The following is a 16277-nucleotide window of genomic DNA, read 5'->3' as shown; positions in this document are numbered from 1 at the left end:
CTGGGGAGGGGACAAGAAGGGAGCAGCAACACCAGTTTTAGTTTACTAGAGATGTTCAGGCATTAGCACCGTGAGGAAGACTGGAGCCCTCTTTAGCGTTTCCAGCACTTCATAAATTTCAGAGAGATTTAGGGCAAGGAGCCAGATGTTTGGGGAGAAATTCTCAACGCTAAAGACAAGTGGAAATTTTTTTTTTTGGTAGTGTGTATTTTTTCCCATTAGTTGCAAGGCTATATTTAGAAGAGAGGGGGGGAGAGAGAGCGCACGAGAGAGAGATTAGGCATTTCTTCATATTCTGTAGTCACTCCAGTTGTTCTGCTTGTAGGAACAGATGTCTCTTTCCTGGGGTGATAGCATTCAGGTCGACAAGGAAATTTTCTTACCGACAGCTCTTCTAACATAGAAAGGAGATCGGGCCAGAGGTAAGTCAGTCCATCATGGAGGAATACACTGCAAGGGCCATTGCAGTGAATGCTTTGGGATATTGGTCAGAGAGAAAGGGGGGGCATGGAATCGGAGAGGTGACAACGGGGACCAGGATGGAATTGCTGGAGGCTGGACCCCAAGTCCAGAGTGGAAAGCGTGGCTATTGTAGCAGGGAGCCCTGACAGGGATAGCAGTGGAGAGGGTCCTCTGCTGAACACATGGATGAGCAGCTCCGGAAGCCCCTGGCTCAGCCCATGCAGCAGGTGTGGAAGTTCATCAGGAGGTGCCTGCCCTGGAGAGCCAGGCTGTGTTGGCAGCTGTGAGGGGCTGCAAGGGGCTTCTCCTGCTGTGAGCTTCTCTGCTTTTGGGTTTTGGGGCAGTGCCTTGATATTTGGTTGTTTCTTAAGGAAATGAGGGGTGATGAAAAGTGTGTGAAGCTTTCCCCCATCGAAAAGTACTATGCCAGCTCTTGTGAAGAGTGAGGTGATGTCTTGTTTGTATCTATGTATTCCCAGGCATAATTAAATTTTGGGGAAATGCATTCAGGGAGGTTTTGGAAGCCAAGAGAGGAGATGGTGCACTGCCTGGCATGCGGTTAGCTGTGACTGGGGATGTTTTACCTCTCTTTGGCTGTGCAGTAGGGTGCAAGCTCAGCTGTAGGAAAGATGTTTTCTTTCTCTGAACCCACTTGCTGGGGCAGTCTAAGGAGAAGCAGATCCTTTCCAGGGTCCTTAACCAGACTCCTTCAGAAATACTGCCTGCTTTCACAGCAACAGCTCAAAGTTTTCCAGGTTAACCTGGTTAATCTAAAATTTGAAAAACCCTGAAGGCACTGGTGGATCTGTCTGCACAGCACAGTGTCATACGTGCCTAGCAAAGGAAACCACAGAAACCAGTCTCCCAAAGGATTAATATCTGTTTGTCCATCCTGGGATGCCTCAAAAAAAGTCTGCTCCCTGATCAGGTCTCCCACCTCCCTGCATTCCCTGGGCCAAGCCCACACATGGCTCCGGGACTCAGTTCCTCCCTGCAGCCAAGAGAGCAGCACAACTTGAAGTGAGTGCTGGGCTGCAGAGCTGCATCCATGGTGGGCTGATCTGCTCATGGTGCCCCTGGCCCCGCCCCATCACCCCTTCATCCCTACCTGCATTTGTGTCACCTCCATTCCCTGTGCTCCTTTGGCTGTGAGCACTGACTTTTCTGGTCAGCATCCCTAAGCCATGCAGGACCCCAGACACTCACCAGCAGCAAATCTCTTTTGTTACTCTTCCCTCATTGTCCTTCTCAGTTTTCTTGCCAAGGGACAGAGAAAGCAGGCATCTGAAGGCAGAAAGAGAGAAAAGTGCTCAAAGATTCCTAAATTTGCAATTAAAAATTTCCTTTTCAAAAGTAAGCACCAATGCACCAGCCAGATGTTGCTCAGTTTAATCTCCCATGATGTTTTTGCACTTTGCAAAGTTCCTGTATGTGCCTATATGGTAATTTTCACTGCAGGGTTCTCCTTGTTACACAGCCACGATAGCTGTTATTCCAAACTGACATTTCTAGCACTTTGTCCTAGGCGCCCTTGAAATGCTAGATGGATTACTGTAATCCCAATAAAATCAAATGCATTTCTCTTTGCACTGTTACAACCTCCCAAGAAGACAGGCACAAATCCATCTCTACTGGCTGGACCTAGAAAAGTCAAAATCCATTTATTTCTTTCCAGATCTAGCTTTTTAAAAAATGTAAACCCTCTTGGAAAAAAATTTGTCCCCAAAATACGTGCTTTCCCCTCACATTATATGGTCCACAAAGGACAGAGAGGGATACAGACAGGAGGTCATGCTCTGATTTCTCTTAAAATATCAGAGCTAGAAATACACCGCATCTACTGCAGAGATGTCACTCCATGCTCCCTCGTGACAGATTGTACTTGGTACCAGCCCTGACAGGCTATGAGATATTGGTCTTTTAAATGCTAACAGCATGATTTATAGAGCATTCACCAAGACAATATTTCTGTCACTCCAAGGCCAAGATCTGGTGACGCAGAAAAGAGGTACATGAAAAATGCAGCAGTATTAATAAGGCATTGTAGATATCTAAACCTTTCAGGAGGGATTTTTTTCTACACAGTGTGGTATAAACAAGCAAGTGGAGTCATAAACCCTTTATTAACACTTTAAGGTGACCAGTACTAGCAAGCTTCATTAGAAATGTGCTGAAGGACCTCTGGGTGCCCACCGCTGCTGGGCGTACATTTGCAGGTCTGGAGAGGCAAAGTATATACAATCCCACTTCTTTGGTTTCTTGTACACATACATCTGAGCTCCTTCTTTCAAAGGCTCCTTCTTTCAAGAGGCAATACTACTGGAAATGGGCACAGAGGAGGTATAAGATCGTAAGAAATCTGCTAGTACATGAATTTCCTGCTCTGTGTATCTTTGGGAGCCTCATTCCACATTTTCCACGCATGCTCAGGACAGGGCTGGGAGATGACCATGCAGATCTTCCCAAGTTTTTAAATAGATTATCTCTCAGGTGTCCAGGACTGGTGATCTGTCACCTGGTTTTATGCAGCAGGTTCAAGCCTAGATGCAGAGAGTGGGGATCTGGGCCAAGCTGAGTGGCCTCCCTCCCATCTGGGTCATGTTGCTCTGAGAAGAGGAATGTAGTTTGGAGAGTTGTGCTCTCCCTCTTCTAATTGGCAGTGATCCCTCATAGCCTAGACCTGTTGGACTAAATCATTGCTTGGGCACCCACAGGCTATTGCTTGTGCCAAACTGAACCAGGCATCTGGGTCCCTCATTCTCAGAGGACCTGATTTTGACATGGGTTCCACCCTTGTGCACTCACAGCATCAAACACAGATGGTGGGTGGAGGTCAGATCACAGCTCACAGCAATACCCATCACCCATCCACAGCACGGCCTTGGAGATGAAGGACCACGTGGAGGTTAACTGGGCATGTCAGGCAGGAGGCAAATGGCTCAACAGCACATCAGCAGCAACAGCCCAACAACCAGCACTGCATTAGCCTCCACACATCCTTAGTCTGTGATTCCTGACATGACTTGAAGGGCAACCCCTGGCTACGCCCGGGACTGGATATCCAAGATTTTCCTCTGGCCAGATGGAAAATCTGATTCTCATTTAGAGATGCCACAGTCAGTAGAGGGGGTTAATCCCTCTTGCTGTTGTGCAAAGTAAATTCACACCTTTCTCCTTCCAGACAAAGGCTGTAATTCAGCACATGATCTTTCAAATCACTGGACAAAGTAGGAGTTGCTGGCCATCACACTCTTCATTACACATGGGCAAGTACTGCCATGGCTGACCAGGGCAGAGACCAGGCAACTAGCTATCATCTGTTCCCAGTCAGGCTGGTTCTGCCGTGAGGAATACTCAATTTGGTGTCAATCTGAAATTATTTCACTTCATGAAAACAATGAGAGGCAGGCAATGCTCTCTCTTTGCAAAGAAGCCATCCAGCCCTGCTTGCAGTGTTTCAATGACAAAGCAATTGCAAATTTGCAGGGAATAAGACCTAAATGAAAGGACGTGTGGTGGAGAGCACTAGCAAACTCCTTAGATGTTAATATTAGAGGAAAAAAGGATCACTCTCAGTGCCTATTTGTGTGTTTGTCAGCCCTGTTTTCCTCCGTCCTCCTAATGTTTTTCAATCTGTTGGCTAATTTCAACCAAAATTTGGCAGAAGGGAAAGGTCACCTCAATTTTCAGGAAATTAGGCAGCACAGAGAGGAGAAAGTCAAACAAGTGTCGGAGCCAAGGGAAGAGCTGGAACGTGAGTGCTCATTGAGGCAGCCAAGTGTCCACATGGGAAAAAGTTATAATAAGCATCTCAACCAGGGCAAAGCATTCATCCAGCCCTGTGAGACACTGCAAGACGTGAAACTGTAAGAAAGAAGGTGTCATTTAATCTGCCACTCACAAAACTATGTGTTTTGTGTCTCCAAAGCACTTTTTATCGGTGGGGGCATTGGAGGGGAAGGAATAATCCAACGCTGGACCGAGTTTGACTATTTCCAACTGCAATTCCTCAGCAGTTGGGTGTTTCACACACTCTGTCTGTCTCCTCTCAGACCTGGAAGCTTCTAGGAGACATCAATGCCCAGGAATCAAGTGAGAGCAGAGATCTGATGTCCCCAAATATGGGAACTTCTCCACTATGGGAATAACCCCATTTTTGCTTCACGGTGAGATCTTTCTCCCCCGGACACTAGCTCCCTTTTCACAGCCTGAGGGCGAGATGGGCACCAGCTTTTCCCTTTCAGCAGCTGGATTTATTCCCTTTCTCTCCCTCTGTCACTCAGTTTCCACTGCCAGCAAACCCACCCTCCCCAGGCTGAACATGAGGCACACAAAACAAGCTCTACCACGTATAGGGCAAAGTCCTCAACATGCACAAAAGCACCATATTTGGCCAGTTTGAGCCAGAGTTGAGTGAGAGCTTGCCAGAAGGAGAATCACACAATTTAAACCGAAAGAGAGTGAGTTTAACCCTTTATTTATAAATATGACGATAAATCACCCAGGGAACTTTAAACACAGAAAGACTGCAAAACTAAACACATGCTGCTGCCATCCCAGGCAGCAGAGTAACACTAGCAGGCAGGACAGGGTGAGGGGGACGGGGCCGTGATAGAGGAGCCAGGTTGCTATATCAGATGTTCTGATTCAGGACAGGGAGACGAGAAAAGCTGAAGCTGTTTATAATAACAAATACTCGCTCATGCTTGTTGATGTCCTTTTCATCTTTCTGATCCCAGTGCATAGTTCTCTTGCTTTCTGTCTCTGGGTCTGCACGCAGAGATCCTATCTGCACACACCAATAAATAACCCTTTTGGAGAGCACTTAGGACAAAGCTCGGTTGCCTGACCTGCCTTTTCTTTTGTATCCCATTACTTGAATTGCTGAGCCAGATCCAAAAGACCCCTGGGTCAAGGAAGTGAATCACCTTAACTTCAGCAAGTGGAGGGTGAGGTTTAAGGCTGACCCCAAGCAAAAATTCGGGTGGAACAAACTGCAGGATGGTCAAAGATATCCTCCTGGGGCAGATGTAGCACTGAGATACCCATGCTAAATGAACAAGTGTGAGGCCAAGCAGCAAGTGAGGGAAGAGGCTGCAGGTCCTGGTTTCAGCGCAGCAACCATCTGTTTCCTATTTGGCCCAGGAATGATGGAATTGGTTGTGTCATGCAACAATGAGAAAGTATTTCAGAGCAAGTCCCCCTCTCCCAATGCTGAGCAGAGACCTTTATCAAAACGAGGGAAACCAGGTCAACTTCCAGTCTCTGTCCCTCCCCTTATCCCATTTCTACCCAGATGCCTTCTGTACTTTTAAGGAAATGCTACCCACAGTCTCACAGACAGACAAAATCCAGCCTGAGAGGTATAATATAACAGCATAGGCCAACTGGCTCAGTCAGACAGCGCTCAGAAGGATGCATGTTTACCCATCTTGGGCTTTGCAGGCTGCCAGCTCCAAGAAACAGGGATTGCATCAAAATCTGGGGGGCTGAGAGCTGAATTAGAAATGAAGAAGGGCTGAGCTCCAAACTCTTTGAAGATTTTAGGAAGGGGGTTAGCACAAAGGCTGTTTACTCTGTAAGCAAAGGTGACTGTGGTTCTTGCAGCTCTGCATGAGCTCATGCCATAGCTGCAAGTAATAAGTAGTGAGAAACATCACAAAATAAAGGTTTGCCCCTCACTGACTACTATATGCCACCACTCCATGGCAGCTGAACTGACTCACTTGGACACCTGCATAAGTATTTCTGATGGCAGAGAGCAAGAGATCTGATTGGGGTAATTTTTGGCCTCGGAGTGGAGGGAGGCAGAATTGGAAATCTTTGGAAATGTTTGCTTTTCCTCAGACACAAGGTCATGTTGCCTTTCTGTGCCTTGTTCAGCCTGCTGCAAAATGGGGCAATGTACCTTTCTCAAGCGCTTGAAGTCCCACAATGGAAAAATACTTAGTAGCTGTTAACCAGGGGTTTGGTCCAGCTCCATCTCATTAAAAGCACTCAGAGGAATGCTATTGCTTTGCTAGTCCAGTTCTCCATCCCTTCTGCTTGTGAGCCATGAGATGAGGGCAGTCCCACAAAGAAAGGAAAAGGCCATTCACCCAAACATCCATCAGTAACAATTTGATTAGAGGAAGACTTTTCCCACTGCAGCCCAAGAGGCAGCTTTTCCACAGCTTGTCAGTGAGGAAATCTTCAGAATTAATTAAATCTGTTGGGATTTCTTTCATGTAGTTGCTTGGATTTTGAGTTCAGACAGGGCAGCAACAGACTGGGAAAAGACACAAACTAATTCAGCTTCTCCTTTGCATATTCAATCTGGCAAACAAGACATTACCTGGTGTTTTTAAGAAGTTTACAATATCTGGAGTTTATTTCACTGCACATGGGGTTCAGTGGAAGCCAGCACACTGTATATGCTGATGATTTTAATTTCTGTGCCTGGACAGTACTTATAGTGGATCCTTTTCTATTAGTCCGTAAAGTGCCCTACATACCTTAATAGCACGGTGAGGATGAGGAACATTTGAATGCGTTTTGAGTTACTGATTTCACTGAGGCAGGAAAAGAAAAATGTAAGATGAATATCAGGTGTTTGCAATAAAGGATCTGAGATGGAAGAAGAAACTCTCAGAGGCAAGCTACTAACAAGATGTAAAATCACAGCAAACAGCCAGTGCCTTAGAATTACAGTAAGAAGAAAAATGCATGTGCAGCTCAAGACATTCTAGTGCATCCTAAGGGATGGGATGGGTGACTTTGTCTTCTCCCCGTGCTCAACTATCTGTATGAACACAGATATATGAGCTCACATTGCACTCAAGGGACAACAAAGTCTATTCCTTGGTTTGCACTGCTGCAGTGGCTTCTGCAGTGCTCTTCTTGACAGCATCTGCAAAGAGAAATCTGGGAGCAGATCCAGGCATCTGCTCGGTTTAGTTTGTTTTTGCAATTAAAGAGTGAAACAAACAGAGAAGATCAGACGGTAAGAATATTAAAAAATCATCAGAAAACGGGGCCGCGTTCTGGATCGTCCCCATGCATCTTTCTCAGGTGCCAGACTTTGCAACCCCACTACCTTCAGCCAGTCTTGGGTCCATTTTTTCCTGTTACTCACTGACAGTGTGCTTGGCACAATATGTAAAGACACCAGACTCTCCCCCAGGAGTCTGCAGGCTCAATCAGACCCAGTCAAAATAATGTGAACACGTGTGATACTTTGGCTGCCACCAGAGTTCAGTACAGGGTGAGGTAACTGGTCATTCCTGAAACACAAGATGTTCCAATGTCCATTAGCTGTTGGAGATGGCCTAAGTGCAAAAGAGGACAGATGTTAAGATTGCTCCTCTTTGCCCAGCAGTTCTGTGGGACATTACAGGTGGTCTGACCCCAGGCTTCAGGATTTCAGTCCTGCAGCATAATCTGGCACTGGATTTGATCTCAGGAGGGCTTTATGGTCGAGCACCAGCCTTTCCAATGGATAGTTCAACTACTTGGGCTTTAGTGGGTACCTAAACAACAAATTGCCACTTGATTATAAATATCCTCCCAAGTTCAAGGCTATTAAAAACCAGGTGGTTTGGTTTTGGGTTTTTTTATACCCCTTCCATAGACTAGATGAGAGGCAAGAAGAAACTAGAGCAATCACCAGGCTCCAGGGCAACAGATCTAAGCTCCATCATGAGGGCAAAGACTCTTCTCCAAGCATTTCCAGAGGGAACTTCACACCTGGTCTTCTAAAATCTCAGTCCTAATCTCTGCTTTTGCTTAACAAACGTTCTGCTTCATACTGACCTGGCTTGAATGTACCATACAAAATAACCACGACTCGGCTGTAGCACCCCAGGACGACTCTTGATCTTGAATGTTGATCATTTACCAAATATACTTCATTCCCAACCCTTTCCAGTGTGAGAAGGGGCAAGAAAGCACCCAGACTTTGATCACTTGGTCCTCCACAGAAGCCTGCCTGGCCATACCCTATGGCTCCATTCAGCAGTACAGGCTGAAATGGACATGGGTGTTATGGTGGATTTTAGGCTGAAAAAGGATCAGCAAGCAGTGTGCACTCACTGCAGATGAGGCAAAGTACATACTGTGCTACGTTAGGAGGTTTGTGGTCAGATGGAGAGCAGTTATTACCTTCATCCATTCACCACTGGTGAGGTGTCCAGTTTGGGACCACACTGTTCAGGGGAATGTTGAAAGGCAGGAGAGGGACCACCAGAGGCTTTACTGGGATGGGAGGAATGCACCAGTGCAGCCCGAGGCTAACCAGCTGGAAAGTGTCTTTGCAGAGGACTTGGGGTCCTGGTGGACACCAAGTTGCACATAAGCCAGCAATGCACCTTTGTGAGAAAGAAAGCCAACAGTCTCCTGGGTTGCCTTAGGAAGAGCATTGGCAGCAGGCTGAGGGAGGTGATCCTTCCCCCCTGCTCAGCACGGGTGAGGCACGTCAGGAGTTCTGTGTCCAGAAAATGCACAGAGACTTGGGAATCTCTTTTCATAAATCTCAGTTCTCCAGCTCTTTATCCCAAACAGCTGGAAGACTTTTGCTTTTGTCAGGAGGTGTGGAGGAGTTCAAGACCTCGAGAGTTATAGCTAGCAGGGATTTGTAGTTCATTAGCCCAACGACCAAGTTTTTTGGTGGCTGGGCAGGAAAAGGCTGACACTTGTCAGGCAGGCTCAGAGCTGTTGTGATGCTCTCTGGACCCAGTTAGGACTGTCCCTGCAAGACATTTGCTTTTGGCCAGCAGGAACTCTCCTGAGGATCCACTTTTCACTGGAAGATTTCTGACCTAGGTAGCTTCCTCCTCTGCTTTGTACATGGCCACCAACATCTTGGAGCATCTCACAGGCAACGGAATACCTTCAGTCCATCCTCCTGATCCCCATAAGCAGCAAAAAGGGTTAGTGCAGGCAGAAAGCCAGGTGTCAGAGGACAGAGCATGCTTGGGGGAGCTGGATATCCAGATTCCCTTAGCAATTCAAGTCCTCCTCACTGAGACACACAGCCCAGGCACACTGTGGTTGCTGTGAGCGCTGGAAGATGTGTTTGCAGCTCCTTTCTCCTAGCCCTTCCACACTTGGCTCTTTGGTAGCAGGATTTCAAACCCTCATAACTCAAGTCTTTCAGCATCATTCTCTGCTGATTCAAGCTGATTTTTTTTTAACCTCAAAGTCCTGCTCAGCCGCTTTGAGATATTCCAGACATTTTTCAACCATTTATTTTTATTGAAACCAGCCAAGTCTCTGTATATATTGAGCCTTTTTTTTATCTTTTTAATATACAAATAAGTTTAAAATAGTGTATAAGTCAGGAATGATTTGCAAATTAAACTGTCAAACCCTGGCAGGACTAGTGGCTTACGCCCTTGGTTTGAAATCTCCCGGCTGCTGTTGCTCTGAGTGCAGATCTCTAGAGGATGCCACACAAAGCTTGTGCTTTCCTGGAAAATTCAGCCATCCTTTGATTTCAAGAAAGCCTTCATGAAAATTCTGCTGCATGTAACTCTCTAATGGAATCACCTGGCCAAGGGAAGGGATGTGATATTTTAGGAGTGAGATGCTAGGGCCACGGTTGTGCCGATGGTTGGGCAAATGTCTTCTGGCTGGCAGCACTATCCTGTTCCCATGACAGGGCAGGAAAAGCCTCCAGTTGGGAAGAAGTTGCTCCAATGGAGGAAGGACTCCAAAGAATAAGACTTGGTAGGAACCACATACCGGGCTGACCCTCCTTGTCACAGCAGAAAATGCCCTGTGCCCTCCATGAGCATAAATGCACTCTGCTTGGATTCAGCAACCCTGTCTACTTCTCTGGGCCACTTGCCACGTGGCCAGCTTCAACATGACCGTGTGTAGGTGCCCTGACTTTCCCTTCTCCTTTGCTCTTCCCACATAGTTCACATCTCTGTTCTGGCTCACCCCTAAAAGCCACTTTTGCACGGGGCAGAGGAAGAGAAACTTGAAGTGGGGATTGTGTGACTTCTCCAAAATATGCATCTGGAACCGCTGGAAGACAGTAATTATAAACCCAGGTATTATCCTAGCAATTATCGGTAATCCCACACTGGCAGATGAGGTGATCAGAGAATACAGCAATATATATAACTACTGAGGATGTACAAATACTTCAGTTAAAACATTCTTAGATGACAACATTTTGAGCTTTAAGGGACTCTGACTTACCCATCAATATACCTCTGTTTCTTTTTTTTCCAGATGACTGGGAAGTCAGTGACCATGCCGACCTCCTCCACCCAACTGCCACCCTTTGACTCTATCAATTCCACCCAGGAACCCAACTCCAGCATCTACTTGTTCTCCAAGTTCATCCACCCTGACAATGAACTGTACACAGAATTTTACAGCCTGTGGATTGCCCTGATGGTAGTCAATGCCATCATTTTCCTGGTGGGTGTTGTGCTGAACAGCTTGGCACTGTACGTCTTCTGTTTCCGTACCAAGACAAAAACCACCTCTGTTATTTACACCATCAACTTGATTGTTACTGACCTCTTGGTGGGCTTTTCCTTGCCCGTCCGGATCATAATGTTCTACAGTGCAGGGGACTGCCTGAATTGTTCCTTGGTTCATATCTTTGGCTACTTTGTCAACATGTACTGCAGCATCCTCTTCTTGACGTGCATCTGCGTTGACCGCTATCTGGCAATCGTACAGGTGGAGGCCTCACGTAAATGGAGGAACCCCACCTGTGCCAAGGGGATCTGCGTCTTCATTTGGATCTTTGCCACTGTGGTGACTTTCTCCATCCTGACCATGGCAATAAAGTTTGCTGCGTGCTGCCTCTCCAAGATTCTGGTCCTGATGGTCTGCGAGTACTTCTTCCCCCTCATCATAATCATCTTCTTCACCACCAGGATTATGTGTGCTCTGTCCAAGCCCAGCCTCATGCACCAGAGTCGGGAGAGGAGAATGAGAGCTGTGCAACTCCTTATCACTGTCCTCATCATCTTCATGATCTGCTTCACTCCTTTTCACGTGCGACAGGTGGCAATCTCCATCAACCCAGATATGCCCCATGACGTCAGCCTCCTCGTCTACCATGTGACAGTGACTCTGAGTAGCCTCAACAGCTGCATGGACCCCATTGTCTACTGCTTTGTCACCAATAACTTCCAGTCAACCATGAAAAACATCTTCAGGAAAACCGAGCCACAGCAAACCAGCGTGGACATCCTGGGTATGAACAAGAACTCCAAGGGCTCCAATGCAATCATCGCCTTCTCAAACACAATAGGAAGCCCTGTGAGCTTGCCATCACCAAGCAGTGTCCAGATATAACCCACATATGATGGGACACACTGCAGTAAGCCAGTGTGATGATGCTGGAATATTGCTAGGATGCACAGGATTATTGTCTTTGACCTCTTTGGTTTTTAGGTTGAGGTTCAGAATGACAGTAGTGGAATTTATTCCTCAGAACATTGTGGTCTGTTTGGAAATGGAACTTGCAGTGCTGTTAGTACCAATACAAAAGAGAGTCTACTAATTACTGTTCCCAACAGGAAAGTTTTCTTTGTATTTTAATACAGACATTTTGCTAGCAACGAATTCTTTACTGTGGTTTTCTTTCCATGTTTGACATTGTAACGCAACACTCCTAGATGACTTAGAAAGCAGGAAATCCCTGTTTTCTATGAAAGCTTTTGGGCCTTGTGCATGTACTTAGTAAAGGATAAGAGGGATGTTTCCAGAGCTATCCACTATAAAGATTTTAGATGCTAATGGAGTGCGAAAGAAAGCATTCTAACCCACCTGTCACTAGTAATTACTCATTTGTTTCTGAAAAAGTCTGAACTTTCTCAGGGAAGAGAAGGTGAAATCAAGCAGTAAAGTATCCTTTCACTATTTCAGCTATAAGAAAAAAATATATGTGGGTTTATATGTTTTCATACACATTGTCTGGGCTTGGGGAGAGATTAAGGATATGTTCCACCTTCATTTGGATCACTAAATCTCCTAAACTGTAGATGAGCATACAAAAAAAGCTGTGAAAATGAACATGCTTTCCAGCAAACTCTGCTGTTCTGCTCTCGCTCCCTGAAGAACAGCCAAGATGAAAAGCAGAACCAGGCTATGATGATACACTACTCGTTTGATTTTTCTTCCTGGCATGTTGTCAAATCAGGGCTTGCTGTCCTAATTCCCACTATCAGCCCATCCACTCAGTCACTTAAATGTTGGTGTTCCCAAGGACAAAAAAAGAATCCAACTCGGGCACCTAGGTTGAAATTCACCCAGTACAAAGTTGCTAGGATGATATAAGAGCCGTGCTTAAAAGGTATAGGGGGCTAAGGATGCCACAAAATTCTGTCCACAATGGTGGGTAAATGTTTTAGATTACATTGTACCAACTAAGCAATGTGAATACAAAAAAAAGAGAAAAAAATCTTAGGAAAATAGCAAAACCTGCAGCATGAACAGCAATAACTGTTGTTATTTCTCCATGTCTCCTCACTCACATGCCTATTGCCCTTCCGGCTGGAAGGCTACTGTGAATTCATCAAGTCTAGTGAACAGCTTTTCTTGCACTCATCGGTGTTGCCACTCAGAATGTCAGGCTTTATGGTTGGTCCAGGCTAGGGCATCCTAGAGCTCTGTGCTTCCCCAGGGCCTGACCACGGGACAGCCATCTCCATTTCACAGGAACACAACAAAACCACCGCTTCAAACTGCCTCTTGCAACACATTCATGTTTCCCCTAACCTGTTTCCCTGACCAATCTAATGGTAATAAAAATTGAACAGTCGACATCACTGCAACACAGGGATCTACCCAGAGATGAGTACACTTGTCCCTAGGATCCAGCTCCTCTTCCAGGAGAGAATCACTCTCACATGGAGAGTGATTCAGCTCATGGAAGCAGAGACCTCCCAGCTGAGTGACCCTGGCCTCCATGTTGCCAAGATCTCCAGGGATATAACAGGAGCCCAGACACCACCTGCACATGGAGACACTTGAATACGTGCATCTTAATCCAGCACTAGAGCCCACCAAGGGAAGGACTCATTTGCCAACAGACCGGTGCCTTGTGCCATGTTAGGCATGATGGGGTGTCACTGCACCTCTAGCTCCTGCTGGACAAGACTGTGGTTCTCCTGCTGCTCCTGGACTGTCCCGATGGCCCTTCCCTCAGCTATCCTGTAGCATTCACTTGTGATTGAGCAGCTGAGTCCTGTGTCTGAAATAAAATTATGTATCTGCAGTTTGTAAACGGGCAGTGTTCAGTCAGCTGGTGCAGGGACCTGCATGTCTCACCCAGAACATCAGCATGATGCTGTTGGCTGCAGTTGGCCCATTAACTCAGACTCATGATCATCCTGGGGCACAGCAATTGCCATTGCTGGGTGTGTGGCTTCTTTGAGTCCTTCTCAAGAAACACAGCCCATTCAGTGCCCTCTTGCTTTATTCCTTTGAAGAAAATTTTCCTTCCAACAGGTTATGATGAGGGCCACCAACACTGTGACACTATTTTGTGGGATAGAAGACTGTTGTCCAGGTCGCTGTTTCCCACTTGAGACATGGCCATGAATATGGTGAGCTTTCCCAGGGCCCAGCTGTACTGTGTTTACCTTCTTCCTCATCTATTTCCTTACTCATCTCTAAATCACTGACATAGGCACCTGACAGCTGATGCCACCTTCTTGACAGCTCTGTTAAATGATGCATCAGCACACACAGATTAGGCTCTTACTTCTCAGCCATGCTGGCCACTTCACATTTTTGTCACCATTTTCCACCAGCCCCCCATTTGGAGAAAGTATTTTATGCCTCACAGGTCTGCACTTCCCTGCAAACCCCCAAAACTCATGCCCACCAATCCACAACACACTCAGACCTTTCCATGCCATCTATGCTGCCTGTAATGAAAATGTGTGTCACGTATACAGAGCTGTTAACAGTACTGTCTTTTGCCAAGACTACTTTAGAGAAACTGGAGGAAAAGTGCAGGCTCAGTTCATAGCTTATTTTAGTTTCTTTGTTCCAACAAGCTGCAGCTTCACACCTCGCTTTCTTTTGCTATCAACAGTATTTTTGCCATATACAGAAATGTCTGAACATCTTTCTCAGTGCAGTTGCTCATTTGAGGTCAGTAAAAAATCTCTAAGAATATTTGCTTAAATTTTTAAGTTCCTAAACAGGGTCTTAGCTGAAGCTCTGTCTTTCTGCTGTAAACTTAACTTGTAGTAGTCTGAATTCCCTTTACTGTCAGTGTATTATTCACTTCCCATAAAAGCCACCTGAGACTGGATAAGTCTTTTTATTTGGTACTGCCTATTGCCTTATCCAGAGCATTTCAATGGTCCTACTTCATTATATACCAGCTTCAAAGCAGGGTCCAGTCTATTATCAAGGACATGGTCTCCAAAAATCAGAAAGAGGCTAAATCACTCACTAACCAGCCTATTTTTTCAGTGTCTTTTTGTGCTCTCTGTTTAATCCATATTATTTACACATCTTGCTTTTCCTTGGGGTCCAGCACTTGCTAAATTTCTGTCCTATTTAAAGTCACACATTTTTGGTCAGGGCACGAAGCTGAAAATCAGAACTGAAAGGTCAGTTATCAGAAATACTCCCCCAAATGGCACAGTTTTGCTGGGTAATTTCCACCTGACAGTTCCCATTGCTGCTGAAGCCTCCCTCAGTTCTCTGTGTTTCTGGAGACTGGGGCAAAGTCTCCTACCCCCCGATCTGTACCATCCCTCTGCTCAGGGTATCTCCTTGGGCTGCCTCTTAGTGATCATCAACAAGGATTGCAATAGTCCTGTTCCCACCCCAACCTGCCCTTTCTCTGATGAGAACAGCCACGAAAAGGAAGGCTCCAAGAGCAATGTCAGTAATTCCATGCATCATTAAATACCTGCAGAGACTAAGGTAAAGCAAAAGGCTTTTGCAGGACAATCTTTTATGCACAGCATTTAAAGATTTAGAAGCCAGATTCCCAATGATTTCAAACAAAATCAGGCACTTAACAGCCTCTGAGGATCCGGATCATTCCCCAGAGAAACAGTAACAGGGATGGATGGGCATCGCATATCACAGTAACACCACCAAGTCTGCAGTAGACAGAGTACAGCATTCCCTAAAGAGCTTAACAGCAATAAAGAGCTCTGCAAAAAGCCCCGACCTTTCAGGGGAATTACAGCATTCATTCCTTTTTGATGTGCTGTGGTTCTCTTGTGCATCTAAAATCCTATAAAGTGAATTAGAAGTATCCTCTTCTACCAGCTGCCCAGAGGCTAGCAAAAAAAAAAAAAAAAAAAAAAAAAATTGTGAAAAATCTCACATGTATTTTGGCGATCTCAGCCATTCCTGTGACAAGAGAGTTCTGCTAACCATGAACTCACCTGCCTGAGTCACAATACACAGATGTCTGTAGTCTTTTGGCATGTCAGGGGATGGGTATCCAGGAATAAAATTTAGCCTCATTCTTTCCCTGCTGGGTGTCTCACCTGTGTTGCATCCAGCACAGCCTGTGTTTCAAAGCACTTCTGTCTTTGCAAGGCATTTCCTACTACAGCCCAGAAACCTGTAGCAAGGCAGAGGTTGCATAATAGTCAGCCCTCAGTCATACTGCAAACATCTATAGGCCCAGCAAAGCTGAAAACCTCCAATTCTGCACCAGAAAATGAGCCCCTGACTCCACATGTAGGGTTATCTGCCAGACTAGCTTCCTCCTGGGCTTTGAGCAAGCTCTGCCCTCCCTCCACAACCATCTTGATAACTGCAAAGAGGAAACAGCACAGCTATGTGCAAAAGCAATTTCTTCCTTCCTTGTCCCTCTGGGTTTTGCT

The 16277-nt window shown here is 45.9% G+C and overlaps 1 protein-coding gene across 1 annotated transcript; it reads left to right on the top strand.

Moving 5' to 3' along the window:
* The first annotated feature begins 351 nt into the window (after positions 1-351).
* On the top strand, positions 352-11948 carry GPR20 (G protein-coupled receptor 20). Its single transcript, XM_026842963.1, has 2 exons — positions 352-422; positions 10681-11948. The coding sequence occupies exon 2, from the start codon at positions 10681-10683 to the stop codon at positions 11761-11763; it is 1083 nt and encodes a 360-aa protein (XP_026698764.1). The 5' UTR covers positions 352-422; the 3' UTR covers positions 11764-11948.
* The last annotated feature ends 4329 nt before the right edge of the window (positions 11949-16277 follow it).

Source organism: Athene cunicularia (assembly GCF_003259725.1).
Source record: "Athene cunicularia isolate RWA chromosome 2 unlocalized genomic scaffold, athCun1 chr2_part1, whole genome shotgun sequence".
Classification (NCBI taxonomy): Eukaryota; Metazoa; Chordata; class Aves; order Strigiformes; family Strigidae; genus Athene; species Athene cunicularia.
The sequence above is the reverse complement of the archived record's forward strand: the minus strand, read 5'-3'. Positions and strand labels throughout refer to the sequence as shown.